General features: G+C 39.4%; 1 protein-coding gene across 1 annotated transcript in view; it reads right to left on the bottom strand.

The window, feature by feature from the left end:
• Positions 1 to 21,448, bottom strand: part of LOC102846807 (leucine-rich repeat-containing protein 37A2-like) — a 67,898-nt gene that overhangs the window by 9,882 nt on the left and 36,568 nt on the right. The window contains exons 9-12 of the mRNA XM_006889481.1: positions 13,889 to 14,007; positions 5,271 to 5,409; positions 3,887 to 4,187; positions 3,491 to 3,595 (exon numbers count right to left, since the gene is read on the bottom strand). Coding sequence (XP_006889543.1) covers positions 3,491 to 3,595; positions 3,887 to 4,187; positions 5,271 to 5,409; positions 13,889 to 14,007 — 664 coding nt within the window. The remainder of the gene's footprint in view (positions 1 to 3,490; positions 3,596 to 3,886; positions 4,188 to 5,270; positions 5,410 to 13,888; positions 14,008 to 21,448) is intronic.

Below are 21,448 nucleotides of genomic sequence, written 5' to 3'. Positions count from 1 at the left end.
TGTCCATTACTATTAAAATACTGCATAGTTATAGTCCTCAAAAAGCTCAATATCTAAGAAGGAAGAGGATATAAGGAAAATATAAATATAGAAATATAAGGCTAAACAGAACATAGAAATTAAAAGCAGAGGGTTTATGCTGTTATTGTTACGAGTCATTGAGTTGCCTGTGACTCATAGCTACCCTGTGTACAATAGCTCTGAATCCTATGCTCTCCTGAGCCAATCTCATCGTCTCCAGTAATCCCATTTCTCCAGTCACTGAGTCAATCCATTTTATATAGGATCTTCTTCTCCTGCACTGCACCTCCCCCCCTTTCAAGCATAACATCCTTCTCCAAAGAATGGTCTCTTGCCCAAGTACATGAAATGGAGCTTCAAAACCCTTGTCTCCAGCAAGTAGCTTGGTTTCACCCTCTCCAGGACAAGCCTGTTTGTTCTCTTGGCAGTTCATGGTATGTTCAAGACTCTTCTCCAGCACCACAACCCTAAGGCATCAATTCTTCTTCTATCATCCTTAATCACTGTCCAGCTCTCTGATGCATAGCAAGTAATTGCAAAGACCATGACTTGTATCAGGTGCAATTTAAGTCTCCAGAATGACATAGTTGCTCTTCAGTACTCAAGAGAGTCCCTAACAGCCAACTTCCCCAATGAGAGTTAATTGTGGAACCAAGGAAGATGAAGTTGTTAATGTCAATCTCTTCTCTATCAGTCATGAAGCTGTCAATTGGTCCAGTGGTGAGAATCTTTGTTTTCTTGCTGTTGAGCTTCAATCCATATTGAAGATTACAGTCCTTGACTTTCTGTAGCAAATGTCTCATGTCTTCCCCAGTTTTAGTGGGTGAAGTTGTGTCATCAGCATAACACAGGTTGTTGGTGAGTCTTTTCCAATCCTGGTACCACATTCCTTTTCATAAAGTCCACCCTCAGGAATTATCTGTTCCACAATTATATTGAAAAGGTATGGGGATAGGAAGCATCCCTAATGCACATCTTTCCTGATCTTGAACCATGCAGTGCTTCCCTGCTCTCTTCTGCTACAGTTTCCTGGCCCAAGTACATTGTTATTATGTGCATTCAAGTTGCCTGTGACTCATCATAACCCTAACTACAACAGTTCTGAAGTCTTCTCTGTCCTGAGCCAGTCTCACTAACTCTGATACTCCTGACCCCCATTGCCTCAGTTACTGTGTCAATCCATCTCATCCAGGGTCCTTTACTCCAGTGCTGTCCCTCTACCCTTCCAAGTATGATATCCTTCTCCAAGGACTGACCCCTCCTAGCCACCTGCCCAAAGTATATAAGAAAGAGCTTCTAAATTTTTTACTCCAAGGAGAAACTTGGTTTCACCCTCTCGAAGAAAGAACTATTCTTGGTGGTCCATGGTATGTTCAATACCCTTCTCCAGCACCACAACTCAAAGACATCAAATCTTCTTCTGCCATCCTTAGTCATTGTCCTACTCTATGACGCATAGCAAGTAATTGCAAAGACCATGGCCTGCATCATCAGGTGCACCTTAGTCTCTACATTGACATACTTAGTGCCCTAGAGTTCCTATTCCCCTCAAGGTTAGCAACAATTTGTTGTGATCCACAGAGTCAGATGCCTTCGTATAGTCAACGAAACACAGATAGAAACTCCTCTGGCACTCTCTGCTTCTGGCTAAGATTCACCTAGTGCCACATCTTCTTCTAAACCCAGCTTGCACATATGGTAATTCTCTGTTGATGTACTGTTCCAGTCATATTTTTTATAATCTTCAGCAGGATCTTGCTTGCAATATGATATTGTTCAATAATTTCTACACTCTGTTGGGTTTCCTCCTTTTTTTTTATAAGGAATAAACCATCAAAAAAGAAAAATGCCACTTGTTACTTGGGACAGTAGGGCACATCTGGGCAGTGGGCAGTAAATGAATAATTATCATCCCTGGTACCTTGAGCTGATTTGTGTTGGTCCCCAGCCTCCACAGGCTTAGAAATGAGTCTCTGTTGCCACTAAGAGAAAATCAGCTGCTTCTTTCCAGGGGCAGGAATGACCAAAAATTGGAATGCCACATTATGAAATATTATGTATGAAATATTATGGGATAGTGAGAAAAGCATAGGTTCCACAGACAGACTGTTTGTGTCTCTGTAGAGACAGGGCTCAAAAGGAGAAAGAAAAGAACATAGAGAATAGACTGAAACAAATGTTTAATGGAAAGAACTGGAGGAGTAGAGCCCACCTCTCTCCATCTCAGGCAGAGTGCTAGTGGCCTGACAGGGTGTATCTGCTGACATAGGCTACAGATCTACTGTGGGTGATGTTAGAATAGTCACTTCACTTGTTGATCTGTTCCTTGCCTTCTCTACAAGGAACAGATCAATCCTACTGATGCAGGCCATTACCTTCTGTAGACAAATCAGCAGACAATTTTGGTTTTACACTTTTGCTTTGCTCCTCAATGTATTGATTTTGAATTATCTTGTGTAGCCTGCTTTTAAAAAAGTTTTTACCACTTTTTTACATTGTTAGAAAAGGGAAAATCACTCTCTCTGGCCTTTAAGGAATGATAACCCTTCTCAGAGAAGAACCAAGGCCAGGAAGAATAGAGATTTCAGGAAAGGCTTTTTGAAGAAAAACACTTCTGAGCTGACTTTTAATAGACTCACAGGCAGAGTGAGTGAAAGAGATTTTAGATGAGTAAAGGCACAGACACAGTAGGAACCGACATGGTGAGAATGGGGTATGGATGGGGGCTGCTCCAGATTGAAGGGAGAGCTGCTCTGGGAATCCCTATTCCTAGAAAAGGTAATTAGGTAAATTGGTGGGGACTGTTAGAGTAAGGTCAGATTGTCAACTTCTTAAATTATGTGTTTACTATGCTAGCAGAGGTTTATCAGGAAATTAATAAAGTATTATATAATTGAACAAAAACTAAATAAGGTAAACTCTATGAATAAGCTACTGATAAAGGAATTTGGCTGTGTTATTTTAACTGAACTATTTAGATGATGCCTTACAGACTGGAAAAGAATAACACTATGAAAACCTAATGCAACTACAGTATAATTTCTAGATTGTTTGTGTATATTTCCTTCTTAGATTGGTAACTCTCATGAGATGTCATTTTTCTCTCTCATCATTTCAGCCAGCTAACAATGAAATCAGTGACAAGATAAAATCAATAGAAAGAAAATGACTGTCATAGTTTTGGGCTGAAGAAATTTTTTTATCATGTACCTGGTTTTCTAAGCTTAACTTCTCAAAGAGTCTAATGGCTTGTTATCTTGGTTTCAGGGCCACCATGATCTTCTGAGACAGGGATTCTTTTAAAAGTCCTGGAATATCTTTTGCAATGAAAAATCAAAATGTAACCCAGTCCACATGACTATTAAAGACTATTAGGTTGGAAAGTGGATTTAATGTTCAATTTGCAGAGTCTGAATCTATTATAAAGACAAGATGTATCCAGAAACTGTGAATTTATTGTTGTCCTTACCTTAATGAGACAGAACACCAGAACCAAAATCACCACTACGGCAATGACAGATACTGTCACGAAGAGTTTCTTATAAAACTCCTCATTCAGCACTTCATTTGTGGGCTGAAATACAAGAAGGAAAAAGAAATTAGGAACAAAGAGATGGAAAAGATAAAAGCTAACTATTCCCTACCCAAACATAATCCTCTTACTATTAAGCATTCATTTTTTACCATTTGTGTGATAAATCTTTTAGAATAGTGGTACCCTCCTCTAAATTAGCAAAGTGGAAGACTTATCTTAGCTCGTCACTTGGCTAAGAGGAGCTAAGAAACAGGACCATGAATACTCTATAGGCAAGTCCTAAACTCTGATGGAAAAGTCTGGGACCCATCTTTCTGGAGTTGTTCTCACCTCATCTGGTTCCTGCACTTTTGGCACATTTCGGCTTTCTGTGTCTTCATTGATGAAGTCTGTTTCCTGTTGTTCTGTGTCCCAGTCTGCCTTAGCCATCTTAACATCTTGCTGCTCGTTGAGAAGCTTCAACAGGAGACCTGTTCTGAAGATGAACTGGGCACAGGCCAGCTGTACTCGGGGTTGAGAGCAGTCCATTTTCAAAGTCCGGAGAACATGAGAAAGGAGTATTCTCACATTATTGTTGGGGATGATGGGCTGTAGCTCTTGACTGAGCTGACTTTCAAATCTGTCCCCTGCAGACAAGCGTGTTGGGATAGTGGAGTCTCCAGCTTTGGAGGGTAAATCAGTACCTGTGTTGTGATATCCTCTTTGTGCTTCATCGATTTCTTTAATACTGACCATTAGGTCTCCTACATTCATAGCAAAATCTGCAGGGGAAGGCTTCCTGGGGACAGAGCTTTCAGGCACAGTGTCAGTTAAGCTAGTGTTTCCTCCAGAAGTTTCAGAATTCACATAAAATTCTGCAGGAAGATTTTCTAGAGAACTCAGATATCCTAAAGACAAAAAGTTCCCTTTTGGAGCGAAATCTATGAGGCTCTTCACTGAAGAGGAAGGAGGTCTGCTTCCAATCATCAGCTCCTGGAGGGAATCTGCCTTTCTGAATATTCGCTTCTTTTTCACCTTTTGCCTTCTATTAAGTAGACGAATGGTACGTTTAGGAAAGATGTATTTTGGGGGGGCATATGCCATTGATTGAGGACTGTTCATACTTCTAATTCTTGCATAGGCATCTTCTAAATCATCAATAGAGTTGGCCGAGTCTTCTTCATGGTTTCCAACCTTAGCTTGGGTTTTGGTAGGAAGAGAGGTGAAAGTCCTGCCCATTTCATCCTTGAAGAATGAAAATTCTGTGTTGAAGGAGATATCCTCTATCTTCTTTGGTTTCTGCACTTTGGGCAGTTCACTCTTAGGCAGCTCAGTGGATGCTAGTCTCACAGGCATTATTGCTTTGAGGGTGTTGTCCGTTAATAGCCAGGATTCTTGCTTCCTCTTGGTGCTCTGATCTTCCACGTCTTGGAGGTACCTCTTCTCCATGCCCTTTGAGGTCTTCAGAATTCTGTTTCCTTTGACCTGCTGAGCAGTTAATTTCTTTTTAACTAGGTGGCGTTTATATTTACCCCCTAAAAAAGAGGATAATTCCTTTTTGTCATTCTTCAAATCAGCTGAGACCTTATTTGTTATATTGGTTAAAAGCTGTTTAATGATTGGTGATAATATTGATTCTATATTTTCGAGATTTCCGTCTGAGAGATAAGGTAGCACATAACTTAGTGCCCTCATGACATCATTTCTGTTATGAAAGTCTAGTGGTTCCTTTAGCATAGCTAACAATGTGACACCGCTTCTATCAGAGGGTAGTTTTTCTGGCTCAATAATCAGCTCAGTGCTGTTACTCTTCTTCCGCGCTTGCAATGCCTTCATGAAAGTTCCCTCTTTAGCCATTAGAGATGCTTCTTCACCTGTGAAAACAGAATAGACTGTGTTTGATAATGAAAGACTGATGGGACAGCTTTTTGTCAATGCATAGCCATATGATGAATAGCCCATAGCCAATGCATAGCCCAGATGAATAAATTAGCAGTCAACAACCATTCGAGTGCCATTTAGAGAAGAAAAAAATAAACTAAAACATAAGTTATAACTAGCAACAACACTGATTGAGTATGAATGTGTTCACTATGCCCAAACTGGGTGTTTTTTAAAAAAAATGGCTACCAATTTAGGACATTTCGCAATATAAGATACAGTGATGGCCAACTCATTTTGTTCTCCAAGGAAGAAAGATGAGCTATCTCCAACTGGACATTTTAAAGCCTCTGAAATCCTGTTTAAGGGTCATTTATGAGGTAGTTCTGTCTCAAAGGCACATAACAACCATGTATTTAGGATGATATAGCCTTAATGGAGAGTGGTTAAACACTGAGTTAAACACTGAGTTACTAACCAAAAGACTAAAAGATAAGCAGTTGGAATCCACCCATCCCTTCATGGAAGTAAGATGTGAAAAAGTACTTCCTTATAGATTTATAACTTTCCAGTAACTAGTGCTTTTATATATAAAGTTAAAATAAAATTTAAAAAATTCACGTATTATGTCCAGGAGTCTTCTATAAAAACTTTTGTTAAGACAGTAATGATTGCTGGGCACTATCCATTTGGTGGCAATTGCTGATAGGTGCTGTCAAGTCAAGTATGAATCATACTGAATATGAATCATAGTGACCGTCTTAAAAAGAGATCTACCCTAGCCTAGCCTAGCCTAGCCTAGTCTTTGCCTTGCCTTGCCTTGTCTAGCCTAGCCTAGCCTAGCCTAGCCTATCCAATGGATCTATCTCCCCTGTCCTATCCTGGGCCAACCTCACAATCTTTACACACTTAAGCACATTGCTGCAGTCACTGTATTAATCAACCTGATTGAGGGCCTTCCTCTCTTCCAGTCTCTCCACTTTTCTGAGCATGTTGTCCTTCTCCAAGAATCAGCCTCTCTTGCAACATGCCCAAAGTTTGGGAGACAAAGTGTCACCATCCTTGCTTCCAAGGAGCAATCTAACTTCACTTTATTCCAATACAGTTCTGTTTGTTCTCTAGGAAGACCATAGGATATTCAGTAGTCTCCCCCAACACCACAACTCAAAAGCATCAATCAGCATACTGATTAGATAGGTACGGGGAGAGGATACAATTTTGACTCATGCCTTTCTTAATTTTAAACCATGCTCTTTTCCCTTGCTTTTATGCTGCACAACAGCTTTTGGTCTAAATATAGGTTTTGCATGAGCACAATTTCCATTCTTCTCAATATTAACCATGTTATTGTTGTTATAGTTATGTTGTTAAGTTGTGTGCAACTCATAGCGACACTGTGTATCATAGCTCTGAATCCTGACCTATTATGAGCCAATTTCGTTGTCTTTGACACACCTACTTCTATTACCCCAGTCAGTCAATTCAACGTAAGCAATTTTCCTTTATTTGCTTAGTATCTCTATTTACTTTCCTTCTGGTTGCCTTAAGTTTATAAACTTAACATTGTTTAAATGTACAATGTTAAGTTTATAATGTTATTTCTTAAAACTGCCTTTAGCTTCTTCAGTATGTAAAAATTCTGTGTAAAACCAATTACATTTCCTTTTCTTTTTTTTAAATTTTATTTTATTATTTTTTGTGCGTGTACCGTCAAGTCAGACCTGACTGGTACAGGAGGAAATTGTCCCTCCTTCTCCGGCAGAGCATCTGGTGGATTCGAACCGTGTACCTTTGGGATTGCAGTACAGCTTCTTGCCACTAGGCCACCAGAGCTCCCCTTACATTTCCTTTTAATGCCCATTTCTATTTTGTATCCTAGATTTCCTACAATATGTATTAATTTATTTTGTTTGTATTCAGGTGGCTGTTTGATGTCACTATCGTCAGTCACTGACTCGTGTTGGTTTCTTTTCTGGAGGACTCCTTTTAATAGTTATTGTAGGACAAATTTGGTGGCTAGATGTTGTTGTTCTTGTTGATTGCCTTTGAGTTGAGCACAACTCATAGCGATCCTATGAATAAAAGGTCTGAAGCTTTTCTATGACTATCAACATTTATCAAAGTTCATAGAGCTTCTGGAGTCAATAGTCTCTTTAATTTCTGTTTATCCGGGAGTCTCTTAATTTCACCCTAATTTTTGAATGACAGTTTTGCTGATTATATTATCCTTTCAAGACTTATCTGTCACTCCATTGCCTTTTTGCCTGCATAGTTATAGAGAGAAAATCAATACTTATTGAGATCCCTTTGTATATGATATTTTGCTTTTTTTGAGCTACTCTCAAAATTCTTTAGATCTCATTTGGGAAAGCTTAATTTATTATGGTGTGTTTCTCTTTAATTTAACCAAAATGGGATTTGTTAAGCTTCTTCAATTCAAATCTTGTCTTTTACAATATCTGTAAAGTTTTCTACCACAATTCACCCAAATTTGTTTTCTGGACTTTCCCTCATTCCTTTTGGAACCCTCATTACGTGTATATTGTGTTTCTTGATGGATGTCCTGCAAAACCACTATGTCCTGTTCAGTTTTCTTTGTTCTTTCTTTTGTTCTTCAAAATGTGTAACCAAAGTTGTCTTCTGTTAAACTGACTCTTTTTTCCATTGCTTCGAGTATTTGCATGTTCTTTCACAGTGAAGTTTATTTCTGCTATTTTATCATAAAGCTTTGGAAATTCTAACTGGTTTTTACATAAGGTTCCCACCTCTTTAATTAATTTTGCATTTTGGTCTTGTATTGTTGTTGTTGTTGTTGTTATGTGCCATCGAGTCACTTGCGACTCATAGCGACCCTATGTACAACAGCCCTAAACTCTGCTCTGTCCTGTGCCAATCGCACGGTCTCTGACATTCCCATCCCGATTACCCCAGTCACTGAATCAATCCACTTCATAGAGAGCCTTCCCCTTCTGCGCTGTCCGCCCACCCTCCCAAGCATGATGTCCTTCTCCAAGGACCAGTCTCTCCTTACAACATGTCCAAAGTATGTTAGACAGAGCCTCAGAATCCTTGCCTCCAAGGAGCCACCCAGTTTAACCCTTTCCAGGATGAATCTGTTTGTTTTCCTAGCAGTCCCTCAATACTCTTCTCCAGCACCACAGCTCAAAGGCATCAATTCTCCTTATATCCTCCTTAGTCTTACTCTCCAATGCATAACAAGTGATAGTAAAGACCATGGCCTGTATCAGAAACACCTTAGTCTCCAGAAAGACACCATTGCTCTTCAGTACTTTGGAGAGGTCCCTAACAGCAGACTTTCCCATGGCAATACACCTTTTAATTTCCTGGCTACTGGTGCCAAGAGTGTTTACTGTGGAGCCAAGCAAACTAAAGCTGTGAACAATCTCAATCTCTTCACCATCCATCCTGATGCTGCCAGTTGATCCAGTGGTGAGAATCTTTGTCTTCTTGATATTGAGCCTCAATCCATATTGGAGGCTGCAGTCCTTGACACTCTGCAGCAAGCGCTTCAGGTCCTCCTCAGTTTCAGTAAGCAGGGTTGTGTCATCTGCATAACGCAGATTGTTGATAGATCTTCCACCAATCTTGATGCCACATCTCTCCTCACAGAGCCCAGCCTCCTGGATAATCTGGGTCTTGTATTATTTCCCTGAATTTGTCTAAAAAATTTCTGTATTTCCCTTTATTTCATCAAGAAAACGTAATACTACTTTTTTTGACATCTTTGTTGGGGGTTTCATAACAATACCTGTCTAAAATATTGGGCTTGCTTTTCATTGGGGAATAAACAGAACACATTCACTCTCATGATGATTCCCAACTCTCCATATCTTTTACAGTTCCTTCTAGAAGTTTCTTTTCCTCTTTTGTCTTTTAAGTAAGTGATCCCTCAGGCAATCCCAATTCTCCGCTGCTACTAGATGAAGTTCCAGAGTCAATAGTACTGACTGAGGGCTTCACTTGATCTCTGCTGCCCCCTAATGGCACAGACTTCGAGAAACTGGATGGCTGGACACACTGGAGGGAATCTGATTAGTGTAGCTCCACATTTCTGCTACTACCTAAGGGCTGGTGCTGTGACTGCCTCACACTCCTGCCAGCACTCCTACCATGGGGATGTTCATTTCAGCACTGATCTCCAAAGCAGCACTGGCACCGAAGGAAGAACTGAAAAATGGCATGTAGACAGTTTGCTACCGAGTGACCCTTCCTGCACACAGCAAAGAACAAGCTAGAGCAACTTCCATTGTCTCTTTCTTGATAATATGATATTTCCTGAAATATTTCAGTGTCATCCAGTTCTTTTTGGTACAGTGATTCTGTTTACTTCCTCCATCTTCTTTTGATGTAGCCTCGATCAGTCACGATTTTCCCCCTCGTATCTCTCAGTATGGTAACGCAAGGTTTGAATTTGCTTTTCAGTTCTTTCAGCTTGAAAAATGCCGAGCAAGTGCTTTCCTTTAAATCTCCAATTTTAGGTCTCTGGAAATTCTCCTATAGTAGTTTGCTTTGTTTTCTCTGGTTGCCCTTTAAAATCTTCTGTTTAACTCTTTTACTTCAACATCTCTTTCCTTGTTTTGGCTTTCAGATGCTGTAGGGTAATTTTCAGAGTTTCTTCTGACATCAGTTTCAGTTTTGTTTTTCTCTTTGTTTGACCTGCTTTCTTCATGGATGATATATATCCTTGATGTCATCCCACAGCTCATTTGGTTTTCCATCATCATTACTGTTCAATGCTTCAAACAATTCTTAAGATGGTTTGTAAATTCAAGTGGAATGGACTTGAGATCATATTTTGAGTCATCCAGTTGGTACATTCAAAGAATTATAACAGATTGTACAAAGTTCTAGAGTTGGAGAACAAAAAGGGGAGAATTCACTCAGCATTTCTCAAGTGAAATCACTAAAAAAGAACAATTCAATTGCAATGCTGAGAGACTCTATGGGGAAAATCTTGAAATATTCAGGAAGCCTCAAAAGGAGGGAGGGAGTACAGTCATCGTACCAAAAAATAATTGGCTGATTGCTCTGACGGCCTGGAGTGTGCAATCCCAAAAGTATTTGGTTCAAATCCAACAGCCGCTCTACAAGAGAAGTCTGGACCATCTCCTCCCATGCAATTTACTGCCTCTTAAAACTCACTGGAGGGTCAGCTATGAGTTGGTTTCAACTTGATGGCAAACAACAACAAAAACAGCAGAATTTGATAAAGAGTCAATGGTGATCATGAAAAATGTCAAGCTGCACTAAAGGCATTGACCAAAAAAAAAATGCCCCAGGAATCAATGGGATCACAGTTGACATGTTCCAACTAACAGATGTAGTCCTAGACATGCTCATGAGTGTATGCCAGAAACTTTGAAACATAGCTTCCTGGACAATTGACTAGACGAGATCCATGCTGGTTCCCACTCCCAAGAAAGGGAACCGTACACTGACAGAGAACTATCAGAAGTTCAAGCTGCATTGGAAGAGTTGATGGAACCAGGAATATCATTGCTGATATGAGACAGATTTCAGGTGAAAGCAGAAAATACCAGAAGAATGTCTATATGTATTTTATTAATGATGCAAAGGCATTTGGCTGTGGATCACAACAAACTATGACTAACACTGAGAAGAAAGGGAATTTCAGCATATATTTATGCTTATATGAAATCTATACCCTAGACCAAGAAGCTGTCTGAACAGAGCAGGTAACATTGTTTAAAAATAAAAAAGGGTGAGCCTCAGCGATAATTACTTCTTCATATCGACAAAATCTGTATGCTGAGCAAATCATTTGAGAAGCTGGAGTTTTAGGAAGAAGACCTACACTAAGTAGATGACTCAGCCTTGCTCTCTGAAACTGAGGGAGACTTGAAACATTTGCTGCAGAAGATCAAAGACTACAGCCTTTAATATGGATTCCATCTCAACATCAAGGAAAAAACCAAAACTCACTACTGGGCCAATCTCTCGGGCCTGGAGTTAACTGTGTTCGGAATAAACATTCTTCTAAGTAGTACTGCACTGGTCTGTCAATTTGCTCTACTGAGATAACTTGGAGTTGCGGTGATACTGAACACTGTGCCACTAGTGTGTCAAATGCCATAATGGTTACCCATGATGGACCGTGTTTAGTGGAGTTCCCAGATTAAGACAGGCTTGGCAGCAGACAGGAACTCTATGAATTTAGAGAAAAGACAATAGTTATAGAACAGGGTTCGGGTCTTTTTTTTTCTTTTTTTTTTATGTGTGTACCATCAAAGTGGATCTGACTGGTACAGGAGGTGATTGTTCCTCCTTCTTCAGCTGAGGATCTGGTGGATTTGAACCACACACCTCTGGGATTGCCGTGCAGTTTCCTGCCACTAGGCCACCAGAGCTCGCCCAGGGTTCAGGTCTTTTGTTCATAGGGTTACTATGAGTCATGCTTGACTCGACGGCACTTAACTATACCATCAACAATAATTGAGCCAAATGGGAACTTCATGGTAGAAGAGAAGAGTTTGAAATTGTCAACAATTTCATCTACTTGAATTCACAACCAATCTTCTTGGTCCCAGCGGTCAAGAGATCAGGACATATATGGTGTTGAGAATGTTGCCTGTCAGGGACCTCTGTAAAGTCTTGAAGAGCAATGATGTCAGTTTAAAGACTAAAGTCACTTGATTCACACCATGGTCTTTCCAGTAACCTGCTCTGCATCTGAGAACTGGACAATGAATAAGGATGACATAAGAATACATCTCTTCCAGTCAGTTGACCAGGTAGCTACCTTCCACATTTTCTGGCACACACCCATGAGCATGTCCAGGGCTGCATCTGTTAGTGGAAACATGTCAGTTGGCATCCCATTGATTTCAGGGGCATTTTTTTTGGTCAATAGCTTTGAATTGTATATTGGAGAAGAGTGGTGAATACGCCATGAACTGCCATCAGAACAAACAGATATGTCTTGAAGAAAGTACAGCCAGAATGCTCCTTGGAGGCAAGAACAGGGAGCTTAGTCTCACTTACTTTGGGCATGCTATAAGGAGGGGCTATTCCTTGGAAAGCAACATCATGCTTGGAAAGGTGAGGGTCACAAAGGAGAAGACCCTCAACAAGATAGATTGACACATTAATTGTAGCTGTGCAGTCAAATATATCAGAGTTTAAGAGGATGGAACAGTATAAGACAAGTTTCAGATCTCATGTGGTTCTCCACAAGTCATACTCACCTTGATGGCCTATAACAATAACAACAACATCCAACTGGTGAAAGGATTTTTTAATTTGCCATGTTCATGATTCAAGAAATCTATGGGATAATATGATTTCAGGACAATCATTATTTGAAGTTCTACACTACAGAAGGGAAGAAGCAACTTTTGACAGAGGTCTACTAGGCTTCCTTTAATTTCATATTTAATATTTCCCCCCTCAAAGAAGCACTCAGAGCTTCTGAATGTACAAAGGCCAAATGCACCATGATGCAGTTTGTGTTCTCTTTCAGAAGAATGAAAAATCTTGTGAGTGATGAATCATGCTTAACTCGACAGCAATCAACAAGAAGATTACAGTATAGGAGGAGCATGGGCTTATGAAGAGCTCAGCTTTGGGGGAGTTAACCAGGGCAGCAGGCTGTGGCACTCAACACTGCTGCTCTTGCTTTGCTTTATCTATATAGGGAGTTTAAAAACATCTTTTCTGGTGACCTCTGGGAAAGAAGAGAATAACAGAAATGATTTCAAAGGAAGCAATATGTGTACATTTAAGTAGCAAAGCATTATTATTGTTCCATTTATCACTGTTAGAAATCCATATTCTGGCTCTTTGCATGTGACGGTGTCACATCATGGAATTAATTAAGTTAGTGCAAATAAACTTTATTCATAGGTTAAGCATTAAAAATATCTGATTGTCTTGGAAGTCAAAGAAACCTTGAGATTCAGAACAAGCTCAGAGTTGGACAATCTAAGAAAGGGAGAGTCTTCCCATGTGTTAGGAAAGCTGGACAGAAGCAGTGTCTGGTTTGTTAACCTGAGGCTACACACCAAATTTATCAAGCATTATCACTGTTACTCCTTTATGAAATAAAAAAAAAAAACAAACCCACCAAACCAGAACAACACACAAAAGCAGATCTATAGCTGTCCTAACACAGGGGGCACTTGGGACAGAATACAGTACTTATGCAATCAGTTTACAAAACTGCAATACATTACACAAAAAAAGTTCTCATTTGAGAGGTAAAGTCCATGCAGATAGCATGGTACATACTCTGCAATATTCTTTATATCCTTTCATTTCTTTCTCTTGTTCTTTATATGCTAGGATTCATTATAATATTGTTGACGTATCAAACCTTCAGCACGGGAGCAGTTCTTACAACTAGTTCTAATGGGATTCTGAATGAAATCAGTGAATAAAAAGAAATAATTTACTTGTTGGTTTAAAATTTATAATGCAGCAATTGACACTCACTACAGTATATGTTGTTTTGCAGACATTCACTGTCACAGTGCATCTTGAGTGTTTTACATACAACTTCAATGGTGCTTTTAGATTGGCAAAGGCAGCAAGTCAGACGACTAGGTAAAATCCTGTAAATGGAAACAAAGACAATTACAATAATGGTAAAAGGGTTACTTCACTAGTAAAAGCAGACCAAGCCATAGACCTAGGGATGATTTTTTATTGATTTCTTTTTAATTTTGGTGAAAATATATGGAGTGGAGTAAATGCCCATTTGACTATGTCTCCATGTGTAATTCAGCAATACTAGCTGCAGTTTTCACCATTCTTGTTGTCTCTACCCACTTTGTTTCACTATCATTTCTTAGATTTACCATGTCCTAAACCTAAACCATTCATGTGATTTACAATTATAGCTAGCAATTTGATCTCAACTACACAATCCTTTAAAGGACTTTACTAAGTTAGCCAAACTGTTGTTTAATTTAAAAATTACCCCATAGAGTAATTTCAGTTTATAATTTGGAGATTTTTCTTGGAGTAATATATTTCTGGATTACACTAATCTCAATAGGTTAAGTGTGTATTTTGTAAGAGTTTGAAATTATGTTTCACATTTTATGTCCTTTTGATCAGAAATCACTTCCTGACTCCTTGACCAAATCATCCTGTGATGGTAGTGGTAAAGAAAGCAGTTGTACATAAAGGGAGAGTAAACAAAGTTGAAGAGGCAGAACCTGAAGAATTTATGGTAGACAAAGTGCTGGACCAACATGTAGTGGATAGGAAGGTGGAATCTTTCCTCAAGTGGAAGAGATTTATAGATGCTGACAATACTTGGGAATGTGAAGAAAATCTAGATTACCCGGAATTGATTAAAACATTTCTGAATTCTCAAAAAGCTGGTAAAGAAAAAGATGGCACAAAAAGGAAATTGTAATCTGACAGTGAATCTGATAATAGCAAATCAAAGAAGAAACGAGATGCTGCTTTGCCAGAGGTCTTGATCCTGAGTGAATAATTGGTACCACAGACAGCAGTGGAGAATTAATTTTTCTCATGAAATGAAAAGATTAAGATGAGCTGACTTGCTGCTGACAAAAGAGGCAAACTTGAAATGTCCTCAAATTGTAATTGCATTTTATGAAGAAAGACCACCTTAGCATTCTTGTCCAGAAGATGAAGTTCAATAATTGTGTGCATTGAGATACAGAGATAGAGATAGATGATAGATAGATAGAAATAAAATTATTTATATACATCTTTTCTAAACATTGGAAATTTTTTCATAATCATTACTGAATCTAAACTTGTGTTTAACCTGTAATATATGTTTATGGACCATTTTGGAGGTCTGTTTTATTTGGTTTACACACATAAATACATTTGTAAATTTTTTTTCCACCAAAACTATTCTAAACAAAAATAGCATTTCACAAGCATGAGTAAATTGATTACAATCATTCTGACTGACTGAAAGTATAGATCAGTTTAAGTTAAATAGAAAAGAATTTTAAAACCATGTATTTTCAAATCAAATAAAAGACCTGGTAATGAGGCGTACACCAGGGATGCATCCTATCCCCATACCTTTTCAACCTGTATACAGAACAGATTACCCGGGAGGCTGGACTCTATGAGGAGAAATGTGGCAACAGGATTGGTGGAAGATCTATCCACAATCTGCGTTATGCAGATGACACAAACCTGCTTGCTGAAACTGAGGAGGACCTGAAGCGCTTGCTGCAGAGTGTCAAGGACTGCAGCCTACAATATGGATTGAGGCTCAATGTCAAGAAGACAAAGATTCTCACCACTGGATCAATTGGCAGCATCAGGATGGATGGTGAAGAGATTGAGATTGTTGACAGCTTTAGTTTGCTTGGCTCCATAGTCAACAGTTTTGGCACCAGTAGCCAGGAAATTAAAAGGTGTATTGCCATGGGAAAGTCTGCTGTTAGGGACCTCTCCAAAGTACTGAAGAACAATGGTGTCTCTCTGGAGACTAAGGTGTTTCTGATACAGGCCATGGTCTTTGCAATCACTTGTTATACATCAGAGAGTTGGACAATGACCAAGGAGGATAGAAGGAGAATTGATGCCTTTGAGCTGTGGTGCTGGAGAAGAATATTGAGAGTACCATGGACTGCTAGGAAAACAAACAGATTCATTGTGGAAAGGGTTCATCCTGGAAGGGGTTAAACTGGGTGGCTCCTTGGAGGCAAGGATTCTGAGGCTCCGTCTAACATACTTTGGGCATGTTTTAAGGAGAGACCGGTCCTTGGAGAAGGACATCATGCTTGGGAGGGTGGAGGGACAGCGCAGGAGGGAAAGGCCCTCTGTGAAGTGGATTGATTCAGTGACTGGGGTAATCGGGATGGGAGTGTCAGAGACAGTGCGATTGGCACAGGACAGAGCAGAGTTTAGGGCTGTTGTACACAGGGTCACTATGAATCGCAAGCGACTCGACGACACATAACAACAAGTTGTACTGTCTAAAGCATCTGTATCAAAACTCATGTCTGTATAAGTCATATAAACAAAATGCTTATTTGCAAAATTACCTGAAAGAAAAATCTTGATCGCTGTTAAAAACTCCACCCAGAGAGGAAAACTTAGGAAATTCAGGTGTGTTTTAACAAGGCAAGCAAAGTTAAATGGGCATTTGATTAGAGAACTGCTTCTTTTACCTAAATCTAAATACTCGTGCTGTATTGACTAAAACGGTCTTAATTCCTTGAATGTCTGAGACTTTACCGGTAAAAACATAAGATGATTAGCCATGTTGCAGTTTTTTGGCAATATGAGTGAACGACCTTGTAATCTAGTGAACAACCTTGTAATCTAAACTACAGACTTGCATTATTTTTTTTTACCCTAACCCATTCATTAGGATATAGGTTAAATGTCCTCAGTATTTGGGTTACTGTTTCACCTGAAGCCAGGAAAAACAACTTTGTAGTAATCAGAATGTTAATCCAATTGTATATTGTTTACTTTATTGTAAATAACTGGTGAACAGTGGTCAATAAATAGTCTTAGATTTCTTTAAGAAAAATAGTGCTTCGAGAAGATTGCTAACAACAAGGCCTCTTTGCATACTAATGTCATGTAACTCCTCACTTTGCTATAATAGCACATTTCTACTTAAATGGCTGTATTGGAGTGAAGATGGTACAATTTTAGTTTTAGTTACTAGGTATGACAGAAGGAGAATGGATGACTGAGTTTTGGTGCTGGAGAAGCATACTGAATATACCATGGACTGCTAGGAGAAGAAACAAATTAGTCCTGTTGAGTCGCCTGCAACTCATAGTGACCCTATGTACAACAGCCCTAAACCCTCTCTATCCTGTGCCAGTCTCACTGTCTCCAGCCTTCCCCTCATGCACTGTCCCTTCACCCTCTCAAGCATGACGTCCTTCTCCAAGGATTTGTTCCTCCTTGCAACATGTCCAAAGTATGTCAGACAAACTTCAGAATCCTTGCCTCCAAGGATCAGCCTGGCTTAACCCTCTCCAAGCTAAACCTGTTTGTTTTCCTAGCAATCCACGGCATATTCAATACTCTGCTCCAACACCACAGCTCAAAGGTATCAATTCTCATTCTATTCTCCCTAGTCATTGTCCAGCTCGCTGATGCTAGCAAGTGATTGCAAAGACCATGGCCTGTATCAGGCATACCTTAGTGTCCAGAGTGGCATCATCGCTCTTCAGTACTTTGGAGAGGTCTCTAAGAGCAGACTTTACTATCGCAATATGTCTTTTAATTTCCTGGCTGCTGCTGCCAAGAGTGTTGATCATGGAGCCAAGCAACCTAAATCTGTTAACAATCTCAATCTCTTCACCATCCATCCTGATGCTGCCAATTGGCCTAGTGGTGAGAATCTGTTTTCTTGATATTCAGCCTCAATCCATATGGAAGGCTGCAATCCTTGACCCTCTGCAGCAAGCGCTTCTGGTTCTCCTTAGTTTCAGCAAGCAGGATTGTGTCATCTGCATAAGGCAGATTCCTGGTAAATCTTCCTCCAACCCTGATGCTACACTTCTCCTCATACAGCCCAGCATCCCGGATAATCTGTTGTGCATATAGGTTGAAAAGGTACGGAGGGATAAAGGACACATCCCTGGCGTACACCCTTCCCAATTTTGAACCATGCATTGTTTCCTTGGTCTGTTCTGACAGCTCCTTCCTGGTCCAAGTATAGGTTTTGCATTAGCACAATCAAGTGTTCCAGGATTCCCACTCTTCTCAGAGTCAGCCACAGTTTGTTGTGATCCACACAGGCAAACACCTTTGCATAATCAATAAAACACAGATAGACATTCCTCTGGTACTCCCTGAATTCTGCCAGAATCCATCTAACATTAGCTACAATATCCCTAGTACCACAGCCCCTTCTGAAACCAGCCTGGACTTCTGGCAGTTCTCTGCTGATGTGCTGTTCCAGTCGTTTTGGGATCATCTTCAGCAGAATCTTGCTTGCATGTGATATCAATGATATTGTCTGATAATTTTCACACTCTGTTGGATCACCTTTCTTTGGAATGGGAACAAATACAAATCTCTTCCAGTCAGTTGGCCAAGTGCTTGTCCTCCAGATTTATTGCCACAATTTTGTAAGCACATCCAGGTTAGCATCTGTTAGTTGAAATACGTCAATTGGTATACCATCAATTCCTAGGGCCTTATTTTTTGCCAATTCTTTTAAAGCAGCTTGAACTTCTTCCTTCATCACCATAGGCTCTTGCTTATATGTTGTTTCATTAAATTCTTCTGTGTTTGCCAATTCCTTTTGGTACAATGACTCTGTATAATTTTTCCATCTTCTTTTAATACTTCCTGAATCATTTAATTTTCTTCCCAAATACTTCCTGAATCATTTAATTTCTTCCCAAAGTATCTTTAAGTATAGCAACTTGAGGTTTGAATTTGTTCTTCAGTTCCCTGAGCTTAAGAAATGCTGAGTGAGTTCAGCCCTTTTGATTTTCTGACTCCAGCTTCTTGCACATTTCATTGTAATACTTTACTTCGTCTTCCCGTGCTGCCTTTTGAAATCTTCTGTTCAGCTCTTTAATATCTTGAATACTTCCCTCTGCTTTGGCTTCTTGGAGCTCTAGTGCAATATTCAGAGGCTATTCTGACATCCATTTTGGTCATTTTTTCCTCCTCTGTCTTTGAAATGACCTTTTGAACTTTTCCTGGATGATATTCTTGATATCCTACCACAACTCATCTGGTCTTTGTTCATTAGTGTCCTGAGATGGTTTTGAAATTCAGGTGGGATAAGGTCATATTTTGGTTCCTGTAGATTTGATTTCATTTTCTTTAGCTAGAGATGGTGAAACCAGGCTGCTCCTTGGAGCAAGAATTCTGAAGCTTCGTCTGACATACTTAGGCATGTTGGAAGGACAGACCTGTCCTTGGACTGGGACATCATGCTTGGGAAGGTGTAAGGACAGCGCAAGAGAGGAAAACCCTCCATAAGATGGATTGAGTCAGTGACTGGGGTAGGTGTGTCAGAGACAATAAGGCTGGCAAAAAATAGAACAGGGTTTAGAGCTGTTACAGCGACTCAATGGAACAGAACAACAACAGCAGCAGATTGTATAATAGACTATAATTGGCAGGGTTTTGTAAAAATTTTGTTTTAAATGACAAACAAATAAACCCAGCTCTTAGCTTACATCATATATGCAAGTTAACTCAAAAGGGACCACAGACCTAATTTGGAAGGGCTATTTAAAAAAAAAAAAGCTATGAAAATTCTGGGAAGAAAAAAAAAAGCCAAAACACAGGAGAAATTCCTTCCAGGTTTTAGGTTATGTAAACATTTCTAAGACACAAAAGCAGCACAAGCCATATAAGTAAGAAAATTAAAGTTCCTCAGAATTTAAAACTTCCACTCTTCAAAAGATACTTTCAAGAGAATGAAATGACAAACCAAACCCTGGGAGAAAATGTTTATAACACACTTAACTGAAAAAAGGAATATGTATTCAGAACATAAAAAAGTTTTATAATGCAATAAGATAAACTGTCATAAACAAATAGCAAATAAGCAGGTATCATCACCAGCTTTTAAGAAATATTATTGCTCACCTGCTATTATATAACTTGGGGGGGTTTGGTGGCTGGTTGTTGCTGTGTACCATCAAGTCAGAATCGACCTATACTTGACCCTTTGTTGGGTTTTCAGAGTCAGTTAATTGCATGGGAGGAGATTGTCCATCCTTCTGGTGGAATTGAATTGTGTACCTTCGGGATTGCAATACAGCTTCTTGCCACTAGGCCACCAAAGTTTGTGGTAAGGAAAATTGCTTCCAACCTAAAGGCATGCGGTTCAAATCCACCAGCAACTACTTTGAAGAAAGATAAGTAGTCTTCTCCTGTGCAATTTACAACCTCTAAAAACCTGGTGGAGAGTCAGCTATGAGTTGATCCCAATTCGAAATCAATAACAATGATAACCATATAGAGGCATTATGTGGTTGTTGTGTAGCATTGAGCTGGAAATGACCTATAGCTAGGTACTAATAGTATTGGTGTATTTGCACTGAGCTGGCACTACACACACACACACACACACACTCTAAACAAACAAACAAATAAACAAACCCACACTTACTTGTAAATGAGCTTTAACTTGGAAATGGTTGGCATTTGAAAATGTATGCAGTTCCAGTGTTGACTGTTGAGGGCGAGCAAAATGCTCAACCATTTTGGAAAAAAGTTTAGTGATGTCTTACAAAGTTAAATATGCACTGTATACATGAGAACAGCATTTCTTTCCTAGGTATGTACTCCAAAGACATGTTAACACAAAGGCTTGTGAATGCTTCCAAATGTAGAAATAAGCCCTTTGTCTATCAGCTGATGAGAGTACAAACTGATATATTTATGTAACCAGAACTGCTGTTGTGTACTCTCAAGTCAGAACTGACCCACAGCTGACCTTCCACAGGGTTTTCAGAGGTAGTAAATGGCACAGCAGGAGACTGGCCATCTTTCTCCTGCATTTCAGCTGTATGACTTTGAGATGGCAGCCCAGCTTCTACCATTAAGCCACTAGAGCACCCTAGCTAATTGGAATACAACAATAAAAAGGAATTAAATATTGATATATATAGCAATATGCACACATCTCAAAAGGATTATGCTAAATTAAAGGAGATATCTTTAAAAGACTTAATAGATTTACTTCCTAAGACATCCCAGAAAGGTAAAGCCATTGGGACAGAAATCAAATAAAAGGTTGCCATGAGGAGGCAGCAGGAGGTGGTGGATGGCAAAGAGGCGCAAAGAGTCTTCCCAGGATAATGGAATATTCTCATCTTGATTGACTGTGGCGTTGACTTGATTGACTTAATTATACACATTTCTTTCTTTATTTTTAAAAAGCTAGTCAAATTCAAATTCAGCAGTGGTATACCAACTTTAGTTTCACCAATGTTAAAAGTTTCTGATGACCCACTACCATCCGACCAGTCATTGAAATGTATATTTTTAAAATAGTAAATTTGATTACATGTAATTGGACTTCAATAAAATAACTTTTTTTTCCTGTTA

Source organism: Elephantulus edwardii, unplaced genomic scaffold (assembly GCF_000299155.1).
Source record: "Elephantulus edwardii isolate Elephantulus edwardi_28Jun2011 unplaced genomic scaffold, EleEdw1.0 scaffold00077, whole genome shotgun sequence".
In the NCBI taxonomy this organism is placed as follows: domain Eukaryota; kingdom Metazoa; phylum Chordata; class Mammalia; order Macroscelidea; family Macroscelididae; genus Elephantulus; species Elephantulus edwardii.
This window is presented reverse-complemented; position numbering and strand designations above follow the sequence as displayed.